The sequence below is a fragment of the Patagioenas fasciata genome, chromosome Z (genome assembly GCF_037038585.1).
Source record: "Patagioenas fasciata isolate bPatFas1 chromosome Z, bPatFas1.hap1, whole genome shotgun sequence".
Taxonomy (NCBI): Eukaryota; Metazoa; Chordata; class Aves; order Columbiformes; family Columbidae; genus Patagioenas; species Patagioenas fasciata.
The window spans coordinates 7,696,441-7,722,638 of NC_092560.1; the positions used below are offsets into that span (position 1 = coordinate 7,696,441).

Genomic DNA, 26,198 nt, shown 5'->3' on the forward strand with positions numbered 1-26,198 from the left:
TCATCTCTTCTCTAAACTTCAAATGCAGAGAAGCCATTTCATCATATTTCCACCTCAACTGCAAATTCTCAGCCTTCTCTAGTTCTTATCCCCTGTACACAGTCTACAATACACGTGCAAATTCTGGATTTATACTGTGGAAGCACAATGGTCTTCTCTGCTTTGTTGTCTGACTCTGAAACTTTAATACCGTCTCCATCATGATTAATTGCATCAAGTTACAAAACAGGTGATTCCCCTGTTTAAGCTTGAATTTTCATATTGATTGCAGATGGACAGCCTTGCTCCTGCTCAGTCTCCTGAGACTCCCCATCACACACTTGTTAGATTTGCTGCAGAACCTTCTTACTATTTCTCTACATAACCCAGGAGAACGACCTTTTATGCAGAATTAGCTTAAACAGGAACAGGAAAAAAAGTACTTGAGAATATTAGGGATGTTGTTTTTTTCCCTTTTTCAACATCCTCATGCTTTGGTATTCCTTCAATTGATTGCATACTTGTAGATTTTATTTTCTCTCATACTTCAATGCTAAAAATACTGAAAAGCTGTGCTTTCAGCAACAGAAAAGCAGTAATTTTTAACTGAGTTTGTCCTAGTGGGAAAAGCAGTATTTTTTTAACTCTTACTGATTTTTTGAACAATTTGTAAATGTACCGGAATTAATTGATAGCGCAAAATGTGCTGCTGATTCATTGGCAATGTCTGATTCCAAAGGCAGAGGATATTAATAATTTCAAAAAAGATTTACTAACTATGTGTTTGTGACAGGTTCATAAAGCTCCTAACACTGAACATTACTCTCTGTGATCATCCAAAGACCACCGAAGTACTCAAGAGTAATAGGAGCTCTGATCCATCTTTATCCAGAAATCATTTTCTCATGAAGCCTGCTCACTCATCAAGTGAATTATCACAACTTTAGATACACTCAACACAAAGTTCACTGAAATTGGTGGTGACCATTTACTGACTTGCATAGAATTTCATGAGTGATTTTAAGACTAGGGTCTTAAAAGCAGTTTCTTGATATTCCAGCCATTATGATGGAAAAGAAGCAGGTGTTAATTCAGAGTTGGACTAAGCTTTGTCACACATAATCAAAATGAATATGGAGTTTGAGTGTGTCAATGCAAAGTGACAGTGATTTTGTGGACTTTAAAAAACTTGCTTATTTGTAACATGATCCAGCACAGGACTCTGTGGAAGGTATTAATATATGAAAGGATACAGAGTGTGACAGCAAGTGAATTCAAAAGTAAATCAATGTTTTAAGTTGCACTAGATACCTCCAGTTAGTAGACAACATAGCTGCTTTCCAAGGAACATACAGTACACTCTTGCAATAATGTGGTTAAGTAAACTGCTCTTATCCGTACCAACCTCGGACATAAAAAGGCCCATTTTCAATATAAAATCTTAAACTGCAAATGAATACAAAAAAAATTAAAACACGGAAGATACAACCTAGATGTTCAGCAGATTTCACGTATGTAAAATATGAATATTTCAGTAGTAGGCTGGACTAGAAATATTAAAGATGGAATACAGGAATTCAACTAATAGATGATCAACTGAAAATGTGGAGTGGTAAACATAATTCTGATTTATGTCAGCAAGAAAAGCTATCATTGGTTTATAACACGATAGTTCAAAATCTCTCAGAATAGTTTGGCAATCTCTTTAGAGTCCACAAAACAAAGGCACAAAGCTCACATGAGTTTCTTGAAGGTATGTGGTACAGTATGCAGTCCTTGTTTATTAGTTTTCCTATTTTGTTCTAAAAGATATTTTTGAATACGCTGTCATAATTTTGTTTTTTCAAGTAGACATGATGATGGTTGCTGGCAGTTCCCCAGCACAGGGTGATATGTAAACACCCTAAAAGACAATTTTACTCTTTGGTGACATAAATTGCTTCATTAGCCAAAATTTCTAAACTGCCATAACAGGAAATGCAACAGGGTGGGTGTACCTGAACAGTCTGTCTTAAGCCATTTTAGTCATTTTTATGGGTCAATTTCAATTAAATGAGTTACATTAGAAATATTTCCATAATGGCCACATAACTGGAAGCCAAGGTTCCAATTATCTGTGAATGTTGCACTGCAACGTCCACAAAAAGGGCAGGATTCCAGACGCAAAACACCAGCAGATTAAAGTAAGAGATCAGTGGCTATTTAGGATTCAGATAAGCAAGTTCTTGTGAAATATTTGCCTCTTCAGACCTAGGTTTCTTTTTGCTATGTCTCTTTTTCTGCAGCGCGTTTCTCTCACCTGGCGGACTCCCGTGCCCTGCTGCAGCTGTAGCAATAGCAAAAGCAGAAGCAGGAGAAACCGAACAGTGGCTGTTGTCAGCAGTTTGTACTGTAAAGGGAACAGAGAGAGAAAAGTTAACAACCTCTACATACTTTTCATCTTTTTCAAGCTAAGCAACAATAATACTTAAAATCTTTGTTAATGTTTATACTTCATGAACATGTTATGTTTTCGTTGCCAGAGGACTTTATAGTAAAGGAAATAAAAATACCATAATTATACCTGTGATTTAAGTTTTATTTCCAGGTTGGTGTCATTAATGTTGCTACAGAAAATCATATCTAAGACACTGCAAAGGTGAGGAACAAGCAGTAACCAAACAGAAAATCGAAAAAAAACCCCACAAACAAAACCAATGGTGTAGAAAACTAACCGAAACAAAAAATTGTGTAGGAAGACTAAGCATATTAACCAGCTTCTGATCACTAGATTCAGGTATTTTCCCAGGTCACTGCCTAGGATGAGTACCATTTTGCACTATTTATCAAACTTTCTCTATATAGAGTCCTGTGAACACTGCTCCTGACTAGTACTCAGATAATATGGCACTGTTCCTCACCCATTGCAACCCCCAAATCTTGCCATCTCACCACAGACATGCTCAATAACAGAAGACTACTACTGGTTTAAAAATAAAGTGTCTCAGAAACTTATTAACATTTGAGAAGACTCTGCTCTGTTTTTGTTGTTTTAATGTCAGGCATGAAATAATTGCCTAGAAATCTGGCTTGAATGAGATGGCAGCATTTTAAACGTTCACGGATGTAGCTCACTGCTCTGTTAATGATTTCGAAGAGCCATGTGAGAGCTATTTGAGGAGCTCCAGCTCTCACTTTTCCTCTTCAGTTGAGCAGTTTATTCGAATTTTGGAACGAATAATGTGACACCATCTGTAAATGTTCAGTGCTATACAGAGAAACAGACACAGTCACTCCCCATTGACAATAATGGTTGTATATTTCATTTTCGTGCAGTGCCCAAAATATGTCCTCTTAGTAGCTGCAAAAAATCTGCCAGGTCTTGGGAGTTTTGTGAGAATAGCACTGACTCAATATTAATCCTGAACTTGGGCACATCCTGCTCGAGCTATTTAAGAACATTTCGTCATACTGAAGTCCCTTGTTATACTATACAAATTAACTAGTGTAATTCACATACTGTTTAACACCTAAGAAATAAGGAAAATACAAGCAAAACACATTCAAACATTATTCTTTTATAATATCCTGCAAAGATTAAAGCTACAGTATTTAAACACTTTAAAGTGGCTGCTAGAGGCAGGAACCATCAGGTTCTTACCTCCTGGTTGACGATAGCGGAGATGACGTGGTGTTGAAGGGGATCTACATGGGGAAAGCTCTGTGGTATCCACTGCTGAGCTGCTTTCAGGAATTGTCCGGTCCACTGATACAGACTCAAGAACTGCTGCTTTAAAAGAGCATAAATGTTAATACTGGGATGACCATTAATAATTTACAACTTTTAAACGTATATTATATCATTAAATTACGTTACATTACAGTATATTGTTATACTATATTATACTATTAATATACACAATATTATACTATATATAATTAATTATAGTATATTAATTTATTATTAAATTATAAGTGTTCTTCGAAAATATCAAGAGGCCATAGGAAACTACAGCATGGAGCTTTAATGTTTACTTTTTTAAAGCACAGAGTGCAGTCAGATTAGTTTGCCTTAGGTATGGAGTACCTCTGCAGAGATTATAGAATATGCAGGTGATTCGGGACTCTTAGTTTACAAACGCCAAAAGACAGAACATTTACTAATGATCAACTTTGAACAATGCGAACTGTACTGCATTGATTAAAAAGAATATATATGTCCAAGAGGGATTCACTGAAAGGTCATGTTTAAAAAGTGTCCATTAATCATTAGCACTTAATACCAATGTTTCAATACAAACCTAATACCACGAAATGCAATCTAACACAAGGTTGGTTATGTTTAATCTGTGGTTTACAGTTTTTTTTAAACAGTACTGCCTCTTGAACTTGCCATTAAATTTTTGAAATGAGAAGACTCAGCAATAATTATCCTTTGGACGGAGTTAAAGGACTGGGAAACTTTTGTATCAATGACATAGCTACACAAAAGCTCATAAATAAAGAACATGGTGAAAACCAGCAAGTTGACTGTTTTAAAAATAGCTTGGGTAAGACTGCACTTTAACTCAGCAGAATATGCAGTGAAATGCACATGCAGTAGCGATACTTGACCTCACAGTTTTTAGATGAGCTAGGGAGAAGAATCCTTGTTGGATAACTATGTGTAATCAAAAACTGCCCAATAAAATGGCCAAAGAGCACTGGAGAGTAGATTACTCCATGGAGGAGGAGAAGAATAAAAAAAAAAGAATGGCAGAAATTTTACTTCTGAAATGAGGGAGAACAAGCCCACAAAATATATCCTACATTTCATATGAATGACAACTGTGTCTGCAGCCTAAGTATTGTATGTATAAAAACATGTATAAACAAAAGCTTTGGAAAACAAAAACTTCAAAAGCAAACAACAACTTTGGAAGTGGGTGAAGAAGGTGGAAATTCCAGGATGTAAATGGACAACATTCAAGAAGAACAACAACCACCATAATAATATGTGCTGGGAAACAGAATTTGTATGGTTATATTTGATTTAGAGCAAGCCATAGTAGTTTTACTGGAAATCTGGCAGTACCAGAGCAACAGCTATAGCAACAGCTATAGCAACAACTATAGCAACAGCTATAATGGAGTGGTGGCTCCTGATTAAGTAGAACTAGTCTCCTTATCCAGAAATCTTCAGAAACAAAGAAATACATTACATATGCTAGGAAACATGCAGCTTATACTTTTTTTTAGCTTTCCTACTACCACTTCCATTATCCTTGTGAGATTTCTTTTCAAAGTTACTCCTCTTCCTCAACATGCTCTATGCAGGCAGGTGACAAAGGGACTTTCCCCTGCAGAACAGACCTATCTAGTTGCAAATTCCTCCAAACTGAGTGCAAACTGTTCAGCAGGAAATCCCCAAAGGGACTGGAGACACTGCACAGACAGCAATTTAGCATTTATATGAGGTTCTTGCCATTTCCTAATGCTCTTCATGCTGCCCAGATGACACGTCCAGCTTTGACAGACTGGAATGCAAAATCTGAGTATCTCTGCAACAATGCCCAGTGCTAACACTGGGCAAGAATAACCTATTCTTTACTAGTTTACTTTCCAGGGGAGAGCAAAAAACATTACACCTAACACCACAGTTACCTGTGTACAATTCATTTTAATGCATGGCCTGTATTTTGGGACATGCTGTGCTATCACATGTATATAATATATTAGTATATAGTATATTAATTATTAATTTATAAGTGTTCTATGAAAATATCAAGAGGCCATTGGAAACTACAGCATGGAGCTTTAATATTTGCTTCTTTAAAGCACAGAGTGCAGTCAGTAGTTATAGTAGTTCACAGGAAGAATTTTCCCAATTCTATCTGGTAAAGATTGTATTTTATATATATGTAGTCTGTCATGCTACTCATTTAAAACATCCAGCGTACAGAAATACAATGATTAACTGTAACAGCCAAACAGCATTTTATGAAATCATAAAGCAAGGGCAAGCATAGACTCCTGTAATGCTAAGGTGGCAAGCTTGCCTGTTCAGAATTCTTTTTAAACAGTAGACTACATTCTGTGAAAACAATCCCTATGCATACTACAATGTCAGATGTTTTTACCTTTACGCTTAATTCATCAGTAAGGAGTAGACATAACACCTCAATCATATTTTTCTTAGTTTATGTTTCGTGATATTTTTCTTCTTTTCTCTTGGTTTTTATCAGTTTTCACTGTTACAGTACTTTCAAGTAAAATCGAGCTACATTTTGCTCAGATTTGCAGTTCACATTCTTCAGACTGCAAATCAGGCAATGTAAGACCGTTTCTAAATGTGAATTTTATTAATAAAATAGCATTTTTAAACTTACTCAACAACAACAAAAAAATTACTACATACTTCTATTGTAATTCATCCTGTAAGATTAGAGGTACTTTATGTGCCATCTAAATACAATGATCCTATTCTAGATGCCCACAGTGAGGTTTATATCAACTACCTTTACCCCTCTGAAAGTAGTACCTATTCCAAGGTGCCTTGCACAATCCATAGAGGAAAACAGGCTTTTGCACAGGAGTAATTAATCTAATTTAGACATCTACCTTCTGGATGGATAACGACCAGGTAGTATAAATCTCACCAAAGTACCAAGTGCATTGCATGAATTATAGCGATGAAATCTCTCTGGAAAACTAGCCCTGTTATGTAAGCATGTTAAAGCTGATATGTCTTTACATCCCTACTTCTTTTTAACTTAATATTTTACTTCCTGTTGCAATGGTACAACTCCAAAATCTTTCACTCAGGAAACAAAACTGTCATCAAATATTTCTTTCTGCTGTTCTCCTTAACACGCTGCTGAAGTGAAAATTGATGAGGTCATTCTGCCATACCTACAAAGAAGCAACAAAGCAGTGGAAACAGACAACACATCACAGCCTGCACTAGGGAAGAAACATCACAGAATCACAGATTCACAGAATGTCAGGGATTATCCAGTCCAATCCCCTGCTGGAGCAGGAACACCCAGCTGAGGTTCCACAGGAAGGTGTCCAGGCGGGTTTGAATGTCTGCAGAGAAGGAGACTCCACAACCCCCTTGGGCAGTCTGGTCCAGGCTCTGACACCCTCACTGAGAAGAAGTTTCTTCTCAAATTTAAGCGGAACCTCTTGTGTTCCAGTTTGAACCCATTACCCCTTGTCCTATCATTGGTTGTCACCGAGAAGAGCCTGGCTCCATCCTCCTGACACTCACCCTTTATATATTTATAAACATTAATAAGATCACCCCTCAGACTCTTCTTCTCCAAGCCAGAGCCCTAGCTCCCTCAGCCTTTCCTCACACGGGAGATGCTCCACTCCCTTCAGCATCTTTGTTGCCCTGCACTGGACTTTCTCCAGCAGTTCCCTGTCCTTCTGGAACTGAGGGCCCACAACTGGACACAATATTCCAGGTGTGGTCTCACCAGGGCAGAGTAGAGGGGCAGGAGAACCTCTCTGACCTACTGACCACTCCCCCCTCTAATCCACCCCAGGTACCATTGGCTTTCCTGGTCACAAGGGCACAGTGCTGGCTCATGGTCATCCTGCTCTCCCCAGGACCCCCAGGTCCCTTTCCCCTACACTGCTCTCTAATAGGTCGTTCCCCAATGTATACTGGAACCTGGGGTTGTTCCTACCCAGATGCAAGACTCTACACTTGCCCTTGTTATATTTCATTACATTTTTCTCCACCCAACTCTCCAGCCTGTCCAGGTCTCTGGATGGCAGCACAGCCTTCTGGCGGGTCTGCCATTCCTCTCCGCTTGGTGTCATCAGCAAACTTGCTGATAGTGCACTCTATTCCCTCAACATCAGAGCATTTGGTTTCACAACACAGCTTATGGTGATCGGGTGGAAAAAGAAAAAAAGACATGAGAAACAACTTCTCAGCAGTAATCTGGTAAAAGTCAAGCCTACCCTATGGCTGGACGGGGCTCTGACATACCTGATCTGGGTGAAGATGTCCCTGCTTGTTGCAGGGGGGTTGCCCTAGATGAGCTTTGATAGTCCCTTCCGACCCACACTATTCTATGATTTATCAAAGTGACATTCAGTATTTTGTTGGTATATAATACCTCGTCGAATGCTTCTCCTCAGCTTGTTACAGAGGTCAACACGAGGGTTCTCTAAGCTGTCCTCTATGGAGCCAGGGCTTTGCTCTGGAGAGGAGGGCCCTTTGCTTAGGTCCAATGGTACTTTGCTACCCGTTGGTGGTGGGGAGGTGGCCGGGCTGTATGTCGAGGTAGGACTGCTTGCCACAGATGAAGTAGAGAGGTCAAGGGCACCGATCCTTGAATTCAGTGGTGAGGTCAACGACAGTTTCCGGGTTCTGACAGGTGAGGAAGTTCTGGACAGTGACAACGGAGGAGGAGAAGAAAACTTTCGACAGAGATGTGGTGACTTCCCATCAGCTAGGTACTCGCCTCTGTTGTTTTGACTGGTAGCAAAGAATAACTCCAAAGACCTGAGAGTAAGAAACAAAACAAAATCAACATTTAATAATGAATGCTGAAAAGATGTAAGTGAAAACACACACAAATCTGTAAGGCACAGTGAAATCTGTACGACACAATTCTCAAAGCCTTGGCAGAAAACTGAGACACACTTACCTAAAAACCTACATCCTAATTACAAAGGAAGAACTCCTTGATTAGATCATTTATGTAACAGGAAATAATTGTAAAAAAATCTAACAACTAATTCTACAAAAACCCACTGATAGAAGGGAAAACCCCCAGAGCTCACCTGACGGGAATGGAAGTGAATGGCCGTCTGTATATGTCGGAAAGCTTTTCCAGTACAACAGCTGCGGTAGTAAATATGCGGTAAGTATGCAGGAAGGTGTTCAGGAAATCAATACTCAGAAACCGCAAGTCTGTTAGCCGCTCCAAAAGGCGCTCGACGCTTGCGTAACGGATTTGGGGTACTTTGCAAGAATTCAGTGTTTTGCTGAAGCAGATATCAATGTCATCTCTATGAAGACGAGCATCAGATCTATACAAAAAATAAATTTAGAGCATTTTACCAAAGAAGACGAGAGATTATGGTACAGTAGTGGTGTCACTTTAGCTGGTCCTGTCAACAAAGAAGCAGCAAATATACATGCATTCTTGTATTTCATCAACACAAGAAAACTCTAAATCTGTGGTGATACCTGTTTCCATTCAGTTACATTTTATGCCAGAACGAAGAGAATTTAAATCTTATTTTTGGAAATAATTAACTTACATTTCAAAGTCGAAGACACCATTAATGATGCTTAAATTTCTGAAATGGAACAGGAGGCAGATTTACCCACTTTTGTCTCTCTCAGGTCGTTGTAGCCTGTAGTTCCATATCACTAGAAGCTCCCTACAGAATAGTAGTGGACTGATTGTAATTTTTTTTCTGTTGGGATTTAGCTTTATCTAAAAAAATCTAGTGGACCCTAGCAAAAACCAGCAAAATTAACCCCTTAGATAAGCTCAAGGCTCAGCTGTAAGGTAACACCTGCCCTCAGGCTCCAAGAATTACTTACTTTTAAAAAAAGGAAATGGAAACAGCACGCAGCATCTCAAATATCAACACAGAAATCATGGAGAGTCTTTGTTTCAGTGAAAAGAAAAATGGACTACTTGTTTGAACGTCAAAACAAAAATCAGTCATTTACATAACCCTACTCATTATGCCTTCCCTCCCTGCCTCCAATTCTGTTTTGCTTGATTTTATCCAGTTGAAGGCTGAGTTTGTGAAAAAAATGTGATGGATACTAAGTAAAGCATCCTTCAATATTGCCTAATCTTTTCATTAGAAATTATTGTATTTTCTTAGAATACAATTTCAAGGTATTCCACAAAATTCCAAACAACATTACATGAATGAAACAACAAAAAATTTTCTTTTTTAAGCTGGGTCCTCAGCAAAGTGGCATGTTTAAAATTTTCATCCAAAGACGTGTGACTCTAAAAGTCATTGTGTGCTAAAAATCAGAAGAGTAAAACCTCAGAAAGAGAACACCAAATCTGTGTCTGTTGTTAAGCTCCTGTATGTTTTTTAGAATTAAGATTTGCACACTGGAGAGCTTTGGAATGAAACCAAAGACAATAAAATGCTTTCTTTCCAGAGACCAAAGGTATCTGCCCTAACAGGGTATTCACAGACATTCTCTCTTTTTATAATTTCTAAACATACACTAAGAGAGTAGAGGTAACAACTGCAAAACAGGTGTTGGCGAAACCTTCACGTATAGAGCACCTCCAAGAGAGAGAAATGGTCTAGTGACAGATAACAGTATGAAAGCAAATATTATATTTCTACCGCATATTCTATTCCTTAGTATTTATATTGGATAATAGTAGGTAAAACTCATGTAAATACAGATCTGTAGAAGACTCAAGAGGTAAAACTGTGTTAGAAATTCAGAATGATATACTGAAAATTGCTGTCTACAAATAAAAATTACTTATTAAAATAAATGACACAATGAATCCAAGGGTGAAGCAGGTTTATGAATAATGAAGTTACCTTGATGTGATAAATTAAAATTCTGAGAAAAAGTGTTTTTTTCTCAGAAATAAGAGAAATAAAGATAATAAGAATTTTGGCTAATACAACAAAATACCTTGAAAATGATATTTGTCTGCAGTCACCTAAATTTTGAAGACATTTAAAAACATATTCAATAAAATCATGAGTTGTATGACAGAGAAAAGTTAAGACAGAATAAAATTATTAATCTGAAGCATAACTGAAGGCAACTTCATAAACAACAGAAAAATCTGAGCAGTGATCTTATACAGTCCAATACTGTGAATTGAGAGTTTACCATTTTGAGCCATCTCTACCATTTCAAGAAGGAGATTTAAAAAGATATATTTTGGGGTGTAGAATTAATTCAATCCAGCAAAAATGGGGAAAAATATATCAAATGGTTGTACTTTCCAAATACAAATTTTTAGGGTTTTTAAATTTTTATTATTTTGTTAATTGGGGAAAAAAATGCTGCACTTACTTGATCATATGTGGCACCGTGACTTTAGAGTTTTCTTCAAACACTATGGTCATTAAACCATTGCACCTTATATTATCAATGCACTGTGAAAATAAACATTGAAAACTGTTAAAATAAAAACACAGGGCAATGGCACTTATCTCCACACTTTTCATATCACTGTAAGTCTAGAACATAGCTTTTACAGGGTATGGACTGATTGGTACAAGGTATTTTCATAAATGCAAAGCAGTGGTGCAAGAATGATAGTGTCTTCTGGCTTCGATTTACACATTTACAAATCCACACACCTTTACCTGCACACTCAAGGTACTCAGCTCAGCATTCTTCTTCCCAATTTATTAAGTATTTTGAGTTGGAAGTGAAATTTCCCTTGAAGTCCCTTTGAAACTGAACCAAATTAAGTATCTCTAGCTTTTCCTGAATGAGTGTTAAGCCTGAAAAATCAATACTGCAATAAAGTGAGGGTACTTTAAACACAAAGATAAACTAATGCATTAAGCTTTACACTGTGCAAAAAGACCAAAGAGATTTATAAACCATTTCTAGAAACACACTTGTAAAAGCTCAAGTGGTGCCGTTATTGTGAATCGTAGCGCTGAAAATGCGGCCCCAAGGAATTCTTTGCAAACTCTTGTATAAAAGTTTTGGGATACGTCTTAGAAGCTGGAAAGACACTCCTGGGGCATGGTCACAGCACATATTGCTTTAGAAATTACACAAGCTAGGGGTGCACATGCCATTCTTCAAGATGCAAAGCAGATCGCTGTTGACGGTACGTGGGGGTAGCTCAAAGTAATTTTTACACCATTATCTTCTGCTTTGTGCTTTTACATGGAGTTCAGATAATGCAGCAGCACAAGTCTTGCTCTTGGAAGTTAGTAGAGAGTCTGCCAGTGGATCGGGCTTATACAGTCTGCAACAAGCACCTGCTATATAACACTACAGGACTCTTGGCTTTACAACACTTTCTAGTTTTATTCGTTAAGTGTCATACATGTTTGTATACAAAACACTGTTTCCTCACGTCAATAAAATGGACACTCCAAAACTGTCATATACATTTACTTTGACTTTAAGAATGAAAATAGTCTGCTGGCTTTGGAACATCATATAGCAAAATAATGACTGATGTCAGATTTGTCAAACAAGACAATCAGAGGCCTTTTCAGGTTTAAAATACATCTACTTAGCTATATGTTTAAAATATTATCTATATAGCTATACGTGTTTTAAATTAAGGTATTTAAGATTATTTGAAAAGTGCAGTTGTTACAATCCACATTATGCCTTTATCAAACTGTTACCTAAAAACATAGAGAAAACCACATCCAATAAGAATATGTTTCCTCCACGTGAATTGTAAATGTCGCAAAGAAGGCCTTGGCACTAGATCATAAAACCACCTCAGGTAACTCAGTATTGTTGTTCTTAGCCTGCACAGGCCTAGCACTTACCACCTCACTGACAGATATTATCATTCTAGATAAAGAACGAGTATAATGGGGATCTTGAGCCAAAAGACAAGAAGCTCAGATGAGAAGAGAGAAGGCTTCCTCGCATCAACAAAATCCATGCTTTTTTCCTAAGTATTACATACTTTGTATGAGAGGAATATGAATTTGAGAAGCCTCAACTAGGAATATATAGACAAATATTACTTGTCATTTGCATATATAATTTAATAAGATGCATAATTCTGGACACCAACACTAATGCTGTGAGTGACAGCAACTACATATATACTTTTTCCACTTGCAAACGTAGGGGTATACATATTTACTAAAGAAATACTTTTATGTGCCCTTTTTGTTCGCACAGTTTCTATGTTCTCCTTGAGGGTTGTATCCAGGATTAAAAAGAAAAAAATCTTTCTAAGTAAGCAATTCAGCAATTTTTTACAGCAAGGTTTCTGCTGGCAATGGGTTTAGTCAAAAACAGCACTTGGTTTTCAAGAGACAAGTGGTCTCAAAATTGTTTAGAAGTTCTCATGTATTATCCAGAGTTTCACGCCAAATTTCTTTGTCCAGCAAAACACTTGTAGAATGCTTCTGGTGTTAACTTTCTTCTTTCTTGCTCTCCAGATTGAGCATAAGCACTAAGTCAATTGACTCCATTGCTCCTTGTGAGCAGTGATACCAATTCATGTCCCAGATGTCTGTGCAGTCTGCACAGCACCTTGAACCCCTTGTTATTCATTTTCTTCTTCCTTGTAAGCTGCTGCTTATCCCATCAGCATCTCTGGCTTCCCTTCCTTTGTAAGGCTGGAGAAGCTTTTTCAGCCTCACAATGCTAAGAGATCTCAGTTTTCTCAAATTTTCACCTACAAGCTGCTGTTTTGTTCCTTTAAAAAAGTTAGTTCAGAAGAAAGGAAATCAGAACATTCATTTATAAGCAATTTCTACTCATTATGATGATAATTCATCTGGAGATGTGGCCAGCAATCATAGCATCTTTAGAAATTCCACACTGATATGGATCTAATCAACTATTTCTCCTGAAATTAATATAGGATAGGACTCAAATTCAGAACTATGAGAAATCTGTCTACTAGGTGGTTGCATACAGAGCATATAGCAGTAGCCTAAATTCAGATCTGGTTAGTTCAAAGTTCAGCTTTTTCACAGTGTATTCAATTTCTTTCCACAAATTGATTCTGATAAAAGTTTGTCTGCTACATGTTTAGCCAAAAGGAGTCAAAAAACAAAAGGTTTACCCCTGACAATTTTCTTCATGCACAATAAAGCCAGTTCCTGCAGACTGTCAAGAGTGCTTAGTAATTATTTATAATACTTTTTTAGCATTCTTTTGGTGGAAAAGATTTTATCTCATTTCCTCACTGCATGGAATATGATATTTATGTGATATGGTATCGTTCTCACTGTCAGAATTCTCAGCTGTTTTTTCATCTGTCTGAAAGTTATGAATAAAAACATACTACCCTTCTTCAATTAAAATACATATCTGTATGGGATCTCCTTAAACATAAAAATGACTACGATTAGGTTAATGCTTGTAAACTGACAATTTTGTATTTTATCACATCTCTCTGATTGAGAAACACATATCACTGGTGGCTCAAATGCAAAGACAAAATTTCGAGAATAGGTAACACCAAGGGTTTCTCTTATACATCACAGCAAATCAGTTCTCAGGAAATCTACATCCCTCTCCTAGATCAGTTTTCAGAAACACAGAATAAACTAAGATTTCAATACAAACAAGCTAAAGAATGCATTAAGTTACCTGACTTATATCACTTGTCCATGCAGCTTTCTCCTGTCGTGATGGGGCTAACAGGACAACAGTAAAAGGAGGAGCATCTGTAGGTTCAACTACAAGCTTGAAGTCAAGGTGTCCAAACACTTGTCCAGAACCCTTTGCTTTAGGCAGAAGGGGGAAGAAAAGTCAAAATGTGAGATTTCAGACTATAAAGCAAAGAAAATAATGGTGTCATTTAAAATGGAAGTTAGTTTAAAACATCTGTCTGACAGAGTAAATCCAATTGGGGATCCAAAACTGATTTTGCTTTTCACACACGCCACATACAAAAGAAGTTACAAACATGCAATAGCAGGAGTTGCTATAAATTTAAAGATGCCAAATGAGGTTAAATTCCTCCTAATGCTTCTATGCTGATATATTCCCAGCGCACTACAAGTATCACTGAAATTAATGAAACTACTTCCACAATGCATGTGCAAACCTTGCCTGAAACTGTAAGACGGAAGCCAAAATGAGTAACAATAAAATCAGCTTGGGAATGTGTTTTGTTATTTCATTTGAACAGGCCTGCAGTCAAGATTTGTAGGCAGGCCAAGACAAAAACTTTCCACTAATTCTGCCAACTCACTCAGTCCCTATGTATTTAAAAAAACAATTATCTGCTGCTTGTTTTAAGGCACAATTTTTCTTTCCGAGATCTTCAGGGTGAACTTTTATACAAAAGTCAGCAAATAATTTGTCACATTGCTTCAGTCAGTCTACTTGAAAATCCTATGTGGGATGTCAACAACAAGAACAAAAGTAAGAAAACAAACAGCTTTGCAAGCCAGCATGTCCATTATTAAAACAACTAACACTGTATTACTCTGGTTTCATGAAAGTGGAAAACATATCAATTTGCTCTTATAAAAAATAAACAAAGAGTATAAATTTTAAGAAACTAGAAACTGTAATTACTACAAACAGCTGAATGTAACTTACAATCATCATCACTCGCATCTGTCTCCTCAATCAGCGTGCACTCTATTAAAGACAGAACACCTCCCGTCTACAAAAACAAAGCACATTTTTCACAAATTTTGACTTTTTTTTTTTTTGCATTTGTCATTATAATTTTTTTTTAAACTTTGATATACCTTACTCTAAGATTTTACATTACTCAGGGCTCTTACAAAGGTACATCAATTTCATGATGAAAATTTTTCCTCTAGGAACTAAACCCAAGCAGATTAAATATGACATTTTTCTTAATCCAACAAATCTATAATATTCTCAAATGTACAAAATTTCTTTCATTCTTATCACACTATAATTTATCTCATAGGCTTGTTCACAAGTTTGAAAAAGGGTAACTAGAATTTCATCTTCCCTGAATTTAAATCAAATACATACATCATTATTTAAAGGTTCAATTATATTCTATTTACCTTGCAAAATACTTTAACTATTTAAGGGTTGCAAAGTAGGAAAGCATACAGTCTTAATAACCTCTCAGAAATGTCTTTGTCAAATTAAAACTCTATTTAACATAAGGCACTTTGTAAACTACCAATATTTTTTCATTCACAAGCCAACATTATGAAAGCCTGATTCTCAACAAATAAAACTAGAGTGTTTTTAGAAGAGCATTCAGTTTAAGAGAATGTGCTGTTCAGGAAAACAGAATTGACTTTTAAAATTAATTTTATTAGACCGCTGGAAGATATTCCTTGGTCATTCCATGAATATTGTACTGGCTGATTTATGCACTGAAAACTGAGTTACATTCTGTGCTAGCTTATACAAATAGACATGGTGATGTTTTGTTTCTGACCCTAGCTTATTAGAATTACATGGTTCTAGAAAAGAAATTGTAGAAAGTAAGAACTTTGTCTGAATTCTGTTGTTTGCAATGAGAAGACAAAGTTACTAACTGTGCATCACCTCACTTCTACTTATAACAACATGTATTAATCTCAGGTTAAAGCCATAAAATAATGAAGTGTTGAAATTTCACTGAAGCTGTGTTTTAATTTTGTAAATTGAGTCATAATGTAAAGTCTGTACCTTGAGAAGATGCAGTTTTCCTCCTGAACTTCTTGTACATATTAAGAAATGTTTTGTAAATAAGAAGCACTGCCTTTCTCCTTCTTTCTTCAAAGATAACGATCCCAGGCGAACTTTACTGAGTTTTCCTCTCTCAACTGAAGGGACTTGAATGAGAGAACCTGAGAATAAAGATTCAAAATTTAGTGTGCTATAGTAATATTTAGTAGGCAGTGTTTAAAGTGTTAGTGCATTCAATATTATTATATTAATTAATGCAACTTTTCATTCTATTAAGCTTCAATATGCATCAGCATCTATTTTAAGCACAAGTTGATGACCTGTTTTGTGTAAGTTCACTTTGTTTTTCATGATAAATAGACTCAAGCAAATACAGTCTAGACTAATGCATATGTACATGGTAAGATTAGATCTTGGGCAAATTCTTAAGCAATTAAAACACACTAATAGCACATTGATCAGAAGATGAAGCTGAACAGCAAATTGTACTTTTGACAGCTGCTAGACTTGCAAAAGAGACATTACTCACAAGCCAAAGAGAGAAAGGATGAAAATACAGTTTTTGAAGGAAAAGAGATTGTGTATGTGTGTGTCTATGTGCAAGGGAGATTGAAATGAGGTATATTTTTTCCTCTTATCTTATACTGCATAATTTTCAGTGCTCCACAGCTCATCTGAAATGTGTTACCAGCAAAACACTTCTGAACTAAATTGAACCTGGTTACGCAAGTCTGAATTTGTGCTCTGCAGAACGCCAGGGTGGGGACAGCTTTGCTTCTCAGCCGTATCATACCTCAAAACCAGTTTCTGACCAACTTTTCCAGATTGATATCACCATGTGTATTACTTCCGAATTTGGATCCGGAGTTAAATTCGGTGGTGAAGTGCAATTCCTCTATATATCGAAGCAGAAGATTTTATGATACAACTTGCTGTTGCCAGGCAGGGAAGCCAAGAGACCTCCTAATCTCATTTCCACACATCTATCCTCACTATCGCCCTTCTACTGGCTCTCATTCCAACATTAGCTGGCTAACAGAGCTAACCCAGCAGGAAATTAATGCAAAAAAAACCCAAAAGTAGCTGACTCAGCTCCCTGGTATCCCTCATCGCAAGGTCAAAAAAGCACCAGTGATGATGGAAATGAAGTAACAGCAGCAGAACAAGCTTGAGGGGATGGACACTGGCCTGCCTCTTTCAGAAGCAACAAGATCTTGGACTAAGTGTAGCTGCATCACAGCTCAAACTGCCAGCAGTGCCTTGACTCAATGCAAGCCTGAAAGAGTTATCCACTAAATACTAGCTAGTAATCCTTACTCTACAGTGTCAAAAAATTCTCTCGTGCAAAGTTCACATAGACAATCTTAAACTAACAGAGAAATTAAGGTAACTGAGTAAGCTATTGTTTGTCTACACATTTTTTACGCTTAGCTCCCACTACATATTTAATTAGTTATTAATGTTTGAAACTTTACCGCCTGACATAGCAAAATGCACATCACTAAATCTACAGTATTGTGTTCTTTGAACAGCCAATGCGCATTTAAACTAGATGTGTACAGCGTGATTTGTGTAACTGCAACAAAATACTGGGGTAGAGTTCTACTCTCGAAATTTGGAAAGGTCTGGAATATTTATAGGTTCTCTTGAATTCTGACCAAACCCATAAATATTAATTGGTTGTTGCACACTCCCCCTGGACAAAACAGCCTGTCTGCTGCAACTGCAAAAAGACGTCAAGGAGATCATTCCCACGTATAGGAACAGTGACTTTTCCGTGTTACACTTCCATTGTAAGGCCAAGGAGTGTGTACAATACAATTCCCAAGCAACTTCCCACCACAAAATTGTCAGTGTCATTTTTCTCCTGAAATTTCCTCAACACTTTTAGGGTAACAAGATTCAACCTGTAAGTTTCATTTCTGCTTGGCTTCTTAGAATAATAGCATCTCTAAATATGATATGCTTAGAGATACGACTTTACATACAGCTTTTATTTTCTTTTTTTTTCTTGTCATTAGAATGCTTTCAGGAATACCATATTCTGTTCAGCTAGAACGGGATGAAGATTAAATGGTGTTCTTGTATGGAGCTGAAATGTTATTGTTTAATACGGTAAATCAAAAGAAACTAGATGTTTTAAATGTGGTAAAAGTAGACTGCATTATCTGTCTTTGATTCTCAATATTTACAGAGAGAAACACATCTATATGTGCTGCACAGCTGACATCAACCAAGGACCTCATGCATTCCCATCAAGCTTTTGTGATTAACAAAACTGGGCATTTGCCCACCATGTATTCTACTACAGATTTCCTCTTAAGGAAAAAAATGGTCACGATTGGCGAACATACAGTTGCAATGAGCAAGTGAGGCTAATTTTAGAACATTTGTTAATAGTATAGTTTGGACAATCAGTGTAATCTCAGGAATTTTTTTCCAGCTACAGACCTAAGCAGTTTTTGTACTTCAATACTGCCAGAATACTCACTCTATTAGACTTTGTTCAATCCAACAAATACAAAAGGTTGTATTTGTTTAAAAGATTTTTTTTTAGCCTACATGTAACTGCCTGACCTACAAATTCAGTCTGGCTTTCTCCAGACTAGAGGCCTTTCAATTTTACCGTAAGGATGGTCAGGCACTGGAAAAGGTTGCTCATTCAGCGAGGCTGTGGAATTTCCATCCTTGGAAAAAAACAAAACCTGACTGGATGTGGTACAGAACGATCTGCTCCACTTTATACTGCCCTGAGCAGGTGAGATTGGACTGGATAACTTTCAGAAGTTCCTTCCAACCTCGACTGTTCCATGATTTTGCAGTTGTGATACATTTATCAGTGGAAATAAATTCATAGTAGCTGATGGTGGGAACATCAGCGTTTGGAGGCATCAAAAGGGTCTCCAGGTGGCCAGTTGTCTGGGTGTCAGCCCATGTTGTGCTGCAGATTGACACTCCCTATGTTTCCTTTAGACTCTTAAAGAAAATGTTCCCTAATGGTTTGCCATGACTTATGATGTGCCTGACAATAAAGTCCGTATCAAAGTAAGAGGCGAGTAAAGGAGACCCCCAAGAAACCTGAAAGAGAATCCATAATCTCGATTGAAAAGCACTGCCAGAGAAAGTTGCTATGGTCTCAACTTGTGTAGCTCAACAGATTCAACCTCTTCTTATAACAGCATGTAACATATGGCAGAGTTGTAATCAGCCTTCACAGAAAAAGCCTGAACAAAGGTAAAGGCACCTCTTTCCTTTTTTAAGCTGAAAAGAGGTTTCCTGTACCCATCTACACTGATCAACACAAACACTAGGAGTGTAATTAAAATTAGAGGAGATAGGATCTGACTGTCAAAGTGAACCTACTGCCAGATGTGAAAGGAAAACGGGCTTGGTATTACTCCATTGGCTCTATTCAGATATCTGCACTTAAAAAAATCACATCCAGTTGATGTTCCAAAGATAAATTGTGATACAGTGTTCTGTAAGACACAGTCTTGTCCACTGTCCTTTGACTGTATGCACAGGAATAAATCTGAATTTAATTTACTTAGATTATGTATTTGACCTGGGTCTAACACTCCAGTGGTAATCTTTTTCAGACTGATTTCCGCGGAAAAAATAATGGGCTTCTATTGACGAAACACTGGGTACACAGACAAAATAATACCAGCCAATGTTAAGGGGGAAAAAAACCCAAAATATATTAATTCAAAATATAGTAATCATACTGAAAAAAACCCTGAAGTTTAATTAAATTGCATAGTACAAGTCAGTCTATGAGACTGACAGCCCTTTAATATTTTGGCTGTGGATGCAATACAATGGCTTTATATTTTTCTCAGTGCCTTATTCATAACTCTTTAAATACCTCAGTTATAACAAACTGACATATTTAATCTAGAATTAAGTAACTTAATAGGGACAATTTTACAAACAATCTTGGAAGTTATTATGAAAGGTTTCATAGTTATTCAGTTTGGCCACATGATAAAGAAACACCACAAAATGCATTTCAAAGCAAATACAAAGCCTATTAAATTATCACCTGTGTAAAAGGGTCTATTTAAATACTAAATATTCTGCTGAGTTTATCCAGAAAAGGTCTTATGAATGGATGCACCTAAATTACATGCCTGACCTTTCCTAAATATATTTTAAACTTTCCAGACATAAAGAAGCTTGTACCTAGTAAATACCTTATGTCACACACCTGTAGTTACTATATAAAAGCCCAATAACTTGTTACAGAAGTCCAGAAGTAAATTGTGTAAATGGGAGAAAACCAAGCTTCAGTTATGAAGTTTTCACATCTGCTGGATTATCATTAAAGTATGCTCCACTATATAAGCACTGCAACCAGTTTACAATTACTGGTAAAAGGTAGCACTTATTATACACGAAAAATTCACTTTATCACTATTTTGTGGAACTTAACAACAAATTCCAGCTCTGCTACACCTAAGCTGGAGCAGAAAAAGTTTCCAAAACCACTAAGAATAGGCAGAAAATAATATGGTGTGGCTTCTTCTCTGTTTTTGCTAACCATTATGTTAGGAGTAGTCCTACATTCCTGGCACAAAAGGATGCCGCTTCTTCGTGATTTCTTCTTTCAGAAGGCTTTTTGTACCTGTAGCTATTCTGAACTTCTGCTAAAGCCCCAAAATGTATATCTCAAGAGGCAAAGTATATTCAGGTGTTATATCTATGCTCATACTATCAATTTGAGATGTTTCCAAAGCATTAAAAAAGAAAAAAAAAGAAAAAGAAAACAAATGACAGCTGTTTCATTTCCTAGCAATCACTTTACCAATGACAAAGCTTCAAATCGTTAACTAGACAGGCAGCCCTACTCTCTGTGGAGCTGTAGGTAATTTCCATCCTTTGGCCGATCGCAGTCTGGGCAGTATGTACCCCATGGGTGCTTTACCACTCATGTGCTGCTGTTTAACATGTCCTATGAGGACAGGCTGAGAGATTTTGGGTTGTTCAACCTGGAGAAGAGAAGGCTCCAGGGAGATCTTATTGCAGCCTTTCAGTGCTTAAAAGGGGCCAATAAGAAAGATGGGGACAGACATTTTAGAAGGGGCTGTTGCGACAGGACAAGGGGTGATGGTTTTAAACTAAAGGAGGGAGATTCAGGCTGGACATGAGGAAGAAATTTTTGACACTGAAGGTGGTGAGAGCCTGGCCCAGGTTGTCCAGGGAGGTGGTGGATGAACCATCCCTGCAGACATCCCAGGCCAGGCTGGACGGGGCTCTGAGCAACCTGAGCTGGTGAAGATGTCCCTGCTCATGGCAGTGGTAGAACTGGATGAGCTTGGAAGGTCCCTTCCAACCTAAACTATTCTATGATTCTACTCTATGACAGGGTTCTTGCAGAAAGCAACATAGATGTGGGATTCAACTATAGTGCAAAATCAGTTGACTTGAGGGTATTTTGTGACTTACCCTCCATGGACCACAAATAGTCTTATGCTGTTAGCTGTGCCTAGTGCAGTGACCTGCTCAACGATGTCAACATGAACCCTGATGGTTTTAATGCATTTTTTTCATGATTACATAGATAGCTTTAAAGAAGAATGTCTTACCTTGGCGTATAAAAGTTTGGCTGGTATCTAGTAATATATCACAGCCTTCTACTATTGTTCTTTCTATGGCTAGATTCTTCCGGATGTTTTCTGTGTCACTCACTTCATCATGCATCACCCTGTTAGACACAGCACAAAATGCACTTTGAATTTTCCAAAATGTATCTTGCACCCATTGTGTCTATTTCACTTGCACTTACACAGTGCAGACACAGAAGGTAGCTGATGTCCTTTGCCATGTGCTACAAAACAGATATAACCATGCAGTACACAATAACTCCAGAGCAAGTTTCTTGTCTTTTTTCCTTCCTTTTCAAATAATTTCATTTTTTTCAGAAGTGGAACCAATTCTGCCAGACTTGTTTTAGATTATTCCTAAACACATCTGACAGATGCCACCAAGCTAAAAACCCTTCACAGCTGATAGAACAAGTACTTCTTGATCCTTAATAGACCAGGCTGTCACAAACCTGGAAATGTCTCCTAGCATTTTGTATCGGTTATTACACATAGAGTTCCCTTCCCTTGACTTCAGCTTCCCACTCTGTTCTCCTTCAGTCTACCTTTGAATGTACCATCTATGACCCCCCTGCTCCCTCTAACAACCATGGCCTCGATGGCTCACCACTTATTTTTTCCACTTCTTTTTTTTCATAGGCATCCTACAGAGAAATACAGATGTTTTTCAAGGCTGAAACCAGCCCAGAGTTTTTATGGTGTTGCGATGTATAATGTTCTCCTAAACTGGGAACAGACTGCACTATCTGAAAGCTCCTCCTTCCTCAGAACTACATTAAAGGGATGGAAATGAGTCACAAAGTTTACATTTATGGTCTGTACTGCCTGCTGTATGGGCAGAGGAGGATCAGTCAGTCTAACAGCTTCCAATTCTGAATGTTCGGTGACAAATTAGTTGGATCAACAATGAACTCTGACTTATGAGATGAAGCCAAGTCAAAGCTGATTGATCTGCTTGTGCACTTAACCCTGGCCAGAGAAATTCTCTGCTTTGATAGAGTGGAAAGGAGACGTCACTTCTTTCTGCTTCAGATGACCTCAGAACAGGGCAAAACTTGCTGAATAGAGCGGTAGTCAAACACAGACATTTCTCCAAGAGAAACTGTCTGCCCAGCTCTTTAAGAAGTTACATCTTGAAGAAGTGACACAACATGACCTGACTCAGAAAGCTGCTTCTGTTAAAGATATAGCAGGACAAAAAGGAAAAAATAATAATCTCCAAATTAACTGGTAGTTTGCACAAGGTAGAATTTATGTCTTAACAGAAAAAGAAAACTGAGCAGTCAGGAGCATGCAATTAACAACAGCTATAAAATAATCCCTCTTTAAATATTCTCCAAGTACATCTTTGGTGAATACTCCAGATACTCAGGATATATATCCCGGAGTTCATGCAGCATTTAATTGTTCGCAGTAGAAAACTGTTTCCCAGAGATAACAAACTAATTTCTTATGGGGCTGACAGAGGGAAGTGTCTGAGAATGGTCTGGGAGTTCAGGGAAGAGATTCATTTTGCAGGCTTCTACAGCGAGCATCGGATGTCAAAATATACCTTTAGATGCTGTTTAGCTGGCATTACTTGAAGCATATGTGAAAATCGATTATTTCATTAATGCACATAAAATATAATACAGATTGAGACCTGAATACTTTTCAAGACCCTGATGGATTCCTGTTGTCACAGAGTATTGGAAATGATCTTTTTCTTTAAACTGCGAAAAAAAAATCTCTGTGTAAAGAAAATTGCTTTGCTTTTAACCCGGGGGCAGTTCCTATGGCAACTCCAATTCTCCCATACTCAAAATACAAGGAGCGGCTTGTAGATTTTTGTTAGTCAAAACAAACAAGCCAAAATGTTAGCATTAGTTTGGGGGGGGTATTTGTTTGTTTGTGGGTTTTGTGGTGGTTTTGGTTGGCTGGTTGTTTTTGTTCATTATCTTTGCTCTGGTTTTGTTTTGCTCCTTTTATTCAAAAAACTTTAAAAAAAAAAAAAAAAATAGAACAAACCAAAGTAAAGAAAACAGATTTTTCTTTGCAAAACTTTTGATTCAAGATTAAGAAACATAAGGTAGGAAAATCTTACCTTGAAAGTTCTTCTAGTTTAGATTTAGCAAATTCAAGGCTTTTTCGCTCAACATGTTCATGTGGTGTGTGAGCCAGAAGTTCATGAAGTGTTATAATGTATCTAGGAATCTTAAAACAAATTAGGTATAAAATCAGTAAATCCTTAAAGGAATAATTTAAATACAGCTTTTTGTTAGGTATTAGCCATTACGTTGGTCGGAAAAGTTTTGCAAGCATAGTATTTTTTAAATTAATATCCACACCTAAATAATTATACATGCACACTAAATATAACTACTTGCAAAACTATCGACCTTTGGGGTGTTAGAGACTGCATATGCTTATGATGTTTTCTGTTTGAGGAAGAACATGATCCATTTATTACAATTTAAGAAAAAGATCAGATCAGAGGCAGCCACAAGTACAAGACTGAGTTTCATTGTTTCACGCTGCTATCCAAGTGCCAATAGAGAAAACTTCCAAAGGTCCTTGGGAGATCCATTAATACCTTCCCTCAAGTTTGATAGGATACATGCATCTAAATTCTTTGTGACTTTGAAAATGGCAGCTGATCTGCTTGCATTTAGGTAAAATTCACATTGCACTAATGGACATTGAAGAATATGCAGTATTTGATTATTAAAGGCCACAGGGTAGCACCAGGACCCTGATCCATTTATTATTACTAAAAGCAGTTTCGTGGTTTTTGACCAGAAAGAAGTGACACTCCAGTATAACTTGTCTTTATAGAATAAAAGTTATTTAGGAAAATGATACATTGCTTCTTATTATGCTGAAATAACAAGTCATCAGCAATTACATTCTCCATCGCTTACGAACAGAATCCTCTCCCTTCTAAGATTCCATGACCTTGTTTCTGCTCAACCAAAAAATTCAAAAACTCTACAACATGCAAGCTCAAAGCCAAAAATACGTATCGTACAGGTGCTAATGGCCATTTAGGCCAGTTTTTTTGAGTCTACTTGGTTTGCCAGCATCTGAACAAACTGAGGGTGTTCACCATTCTCACTATGAGTAAAATGTTAGGTTAAATGTAAAAGTCACAAAATCATCAGACCAATGTTTCACAGACCTCTTAAAACAGCCACAAATAATCAATCCAGGCAGATCAATACAAAATATCAGAAGGATAATAAAATTTTTAAAACTTTTACAATCCATTTTACATTTTCTGAAGACCAGGTCACTGGAGAGCAAAGTGGGAGGAAAGCTTCAAAATATTTTCCTAGCAAAATGTTTGTAGCTGCTCTAAATCATTGTACCAGGTATATTATCCCTGGGCTGCTTCATAATCCTGCAGCAGGAAGAAGTCAAATCATTGCTCCTTGGTCTTTTTTCTTTTGGCACTAGTCCTTGTCCCACATTCCCCTTCAACATATATAAGATTCTGAATAGAGATCCATCAGTATAGTTGGAGAGAAACGGGCAGAGTTCCAGTATAATAACAAAATAAATTAAAATTAAATTAATTTGTGTGAGAGTATTTTTAATTAAGCAAGAAGTATTTTCAATCAGTCGTAATGTCAAGAACACAAAATGAATCAACCAAACATTAAAAACAAATAGTCACTAAAAATATACAGAGACTACCTGAAACATGGGGTAAGTAAGGAAGGTTTCCAGCATCCTCCCCTCACATGCTGGGTTGGCTTCATATTGCTTCAAGAGTTTGTCAAAATCTCTGTTTTGCTTACAGTTTGCCAGTACTTGTAGACTATATTGATGATTTCGTACAAATTCTTGATATATGTTCAGCATTGGCAGCAGAATGTCAAATAAGTCAGCTAGAAAAAGTCAAGAAATGCCTTTTTTTTTCCAGCTACCCGTCTCTTGAAATACATTTTAAAAGAAACAACTATGTTCTATGGAAGGAAATTACTACAGTAAGTTCTTTTTCCAATATACTGAGATTTTAGAAACATTAAACACAGTTATTTTCACCTGCCAAAACATGGTTGTTCCGACTAGTTAATAAGTAGACAATACCACCAAAAATTCAGGGGACTATGCCTAATCAATGCTTAAGGCAGAGACATTCTTATTTGCAGGCTGCAAGACAATCATTACTGCCCACATGGAAATCCCACTCCACCAGATCTCGTTGTGTCAGTTCTGGAAAAGTGTTCTATTCAAAAAGAACTTAACAAAAAAAAGTCATGTCTTAAAAAATACAAAACAAAACAAAACAACCCAAAAACCAACCTCGCTGTAATTTCAGAAACACCCCTAAAGAAAATACAGTAGCTTAC

The 26,198-nt window shown here is 37.1% G+C and overlaps 1 protein-coding gene across 2 annotated transcripts in view; it reads right to left on the reverse strand.

Annotated features, from left to right (window-relative positions):
• The window catches only part of RASGRF2 (Ras protein specific guanine nucleotide releasing factor 2), a 127,049-nt gene that overhangs the window by 47,499 nt on the left and 53,352 nt on the right, over positions 1-26,198 (reverse strand). The window contains exons 7-17 of one of the 2 annotated variants that reach the window (XM_065860561.2): positions 25,540-25,733; positions 23,948-24,057; positions 21,847-21,965; positions 16,259-16,419; positions 15,194-15,260; positions 14,234-14,370; positions 10,988-11,070; positions 8,743-8,991; positions 8,073-8,461; positions 3,620-3,745; positions 2,279-2,368 (exon numbers count right to left, since the gene is read on the reverse strand). In XM_065860561.2, the coding sequence (XP_065716633.1) occupies positions 2,279-2,368; positions 3,620-3,745; positions 8,073-8,461; positions 8,743-8,991; positions 10,988-11,070; positions 14,234-14,370; positions 15,194-15,260; positions 16,259-16,419; positions 21,847-21,965; positions 23,948-24,057; positions 25,540-25,733 (1,725 nt within the window). Of the gene's footprint in view, positions 1-2,278; positions 2,369-3,619; positions 3,749-8,072; positions 8,462-8,742; positions 8,992-10,987; positions 11,071-14,233; positions 14,371-15,193; positions 15,261-16,258; positions 16,420-21,846; positions 21,966-23,947; positions 24,058-25,539; positions 25,734-26,198 lie in introns of both variants that reach the window. The other variant, XM_065860560.2, reaches the window with a different exon arrangement.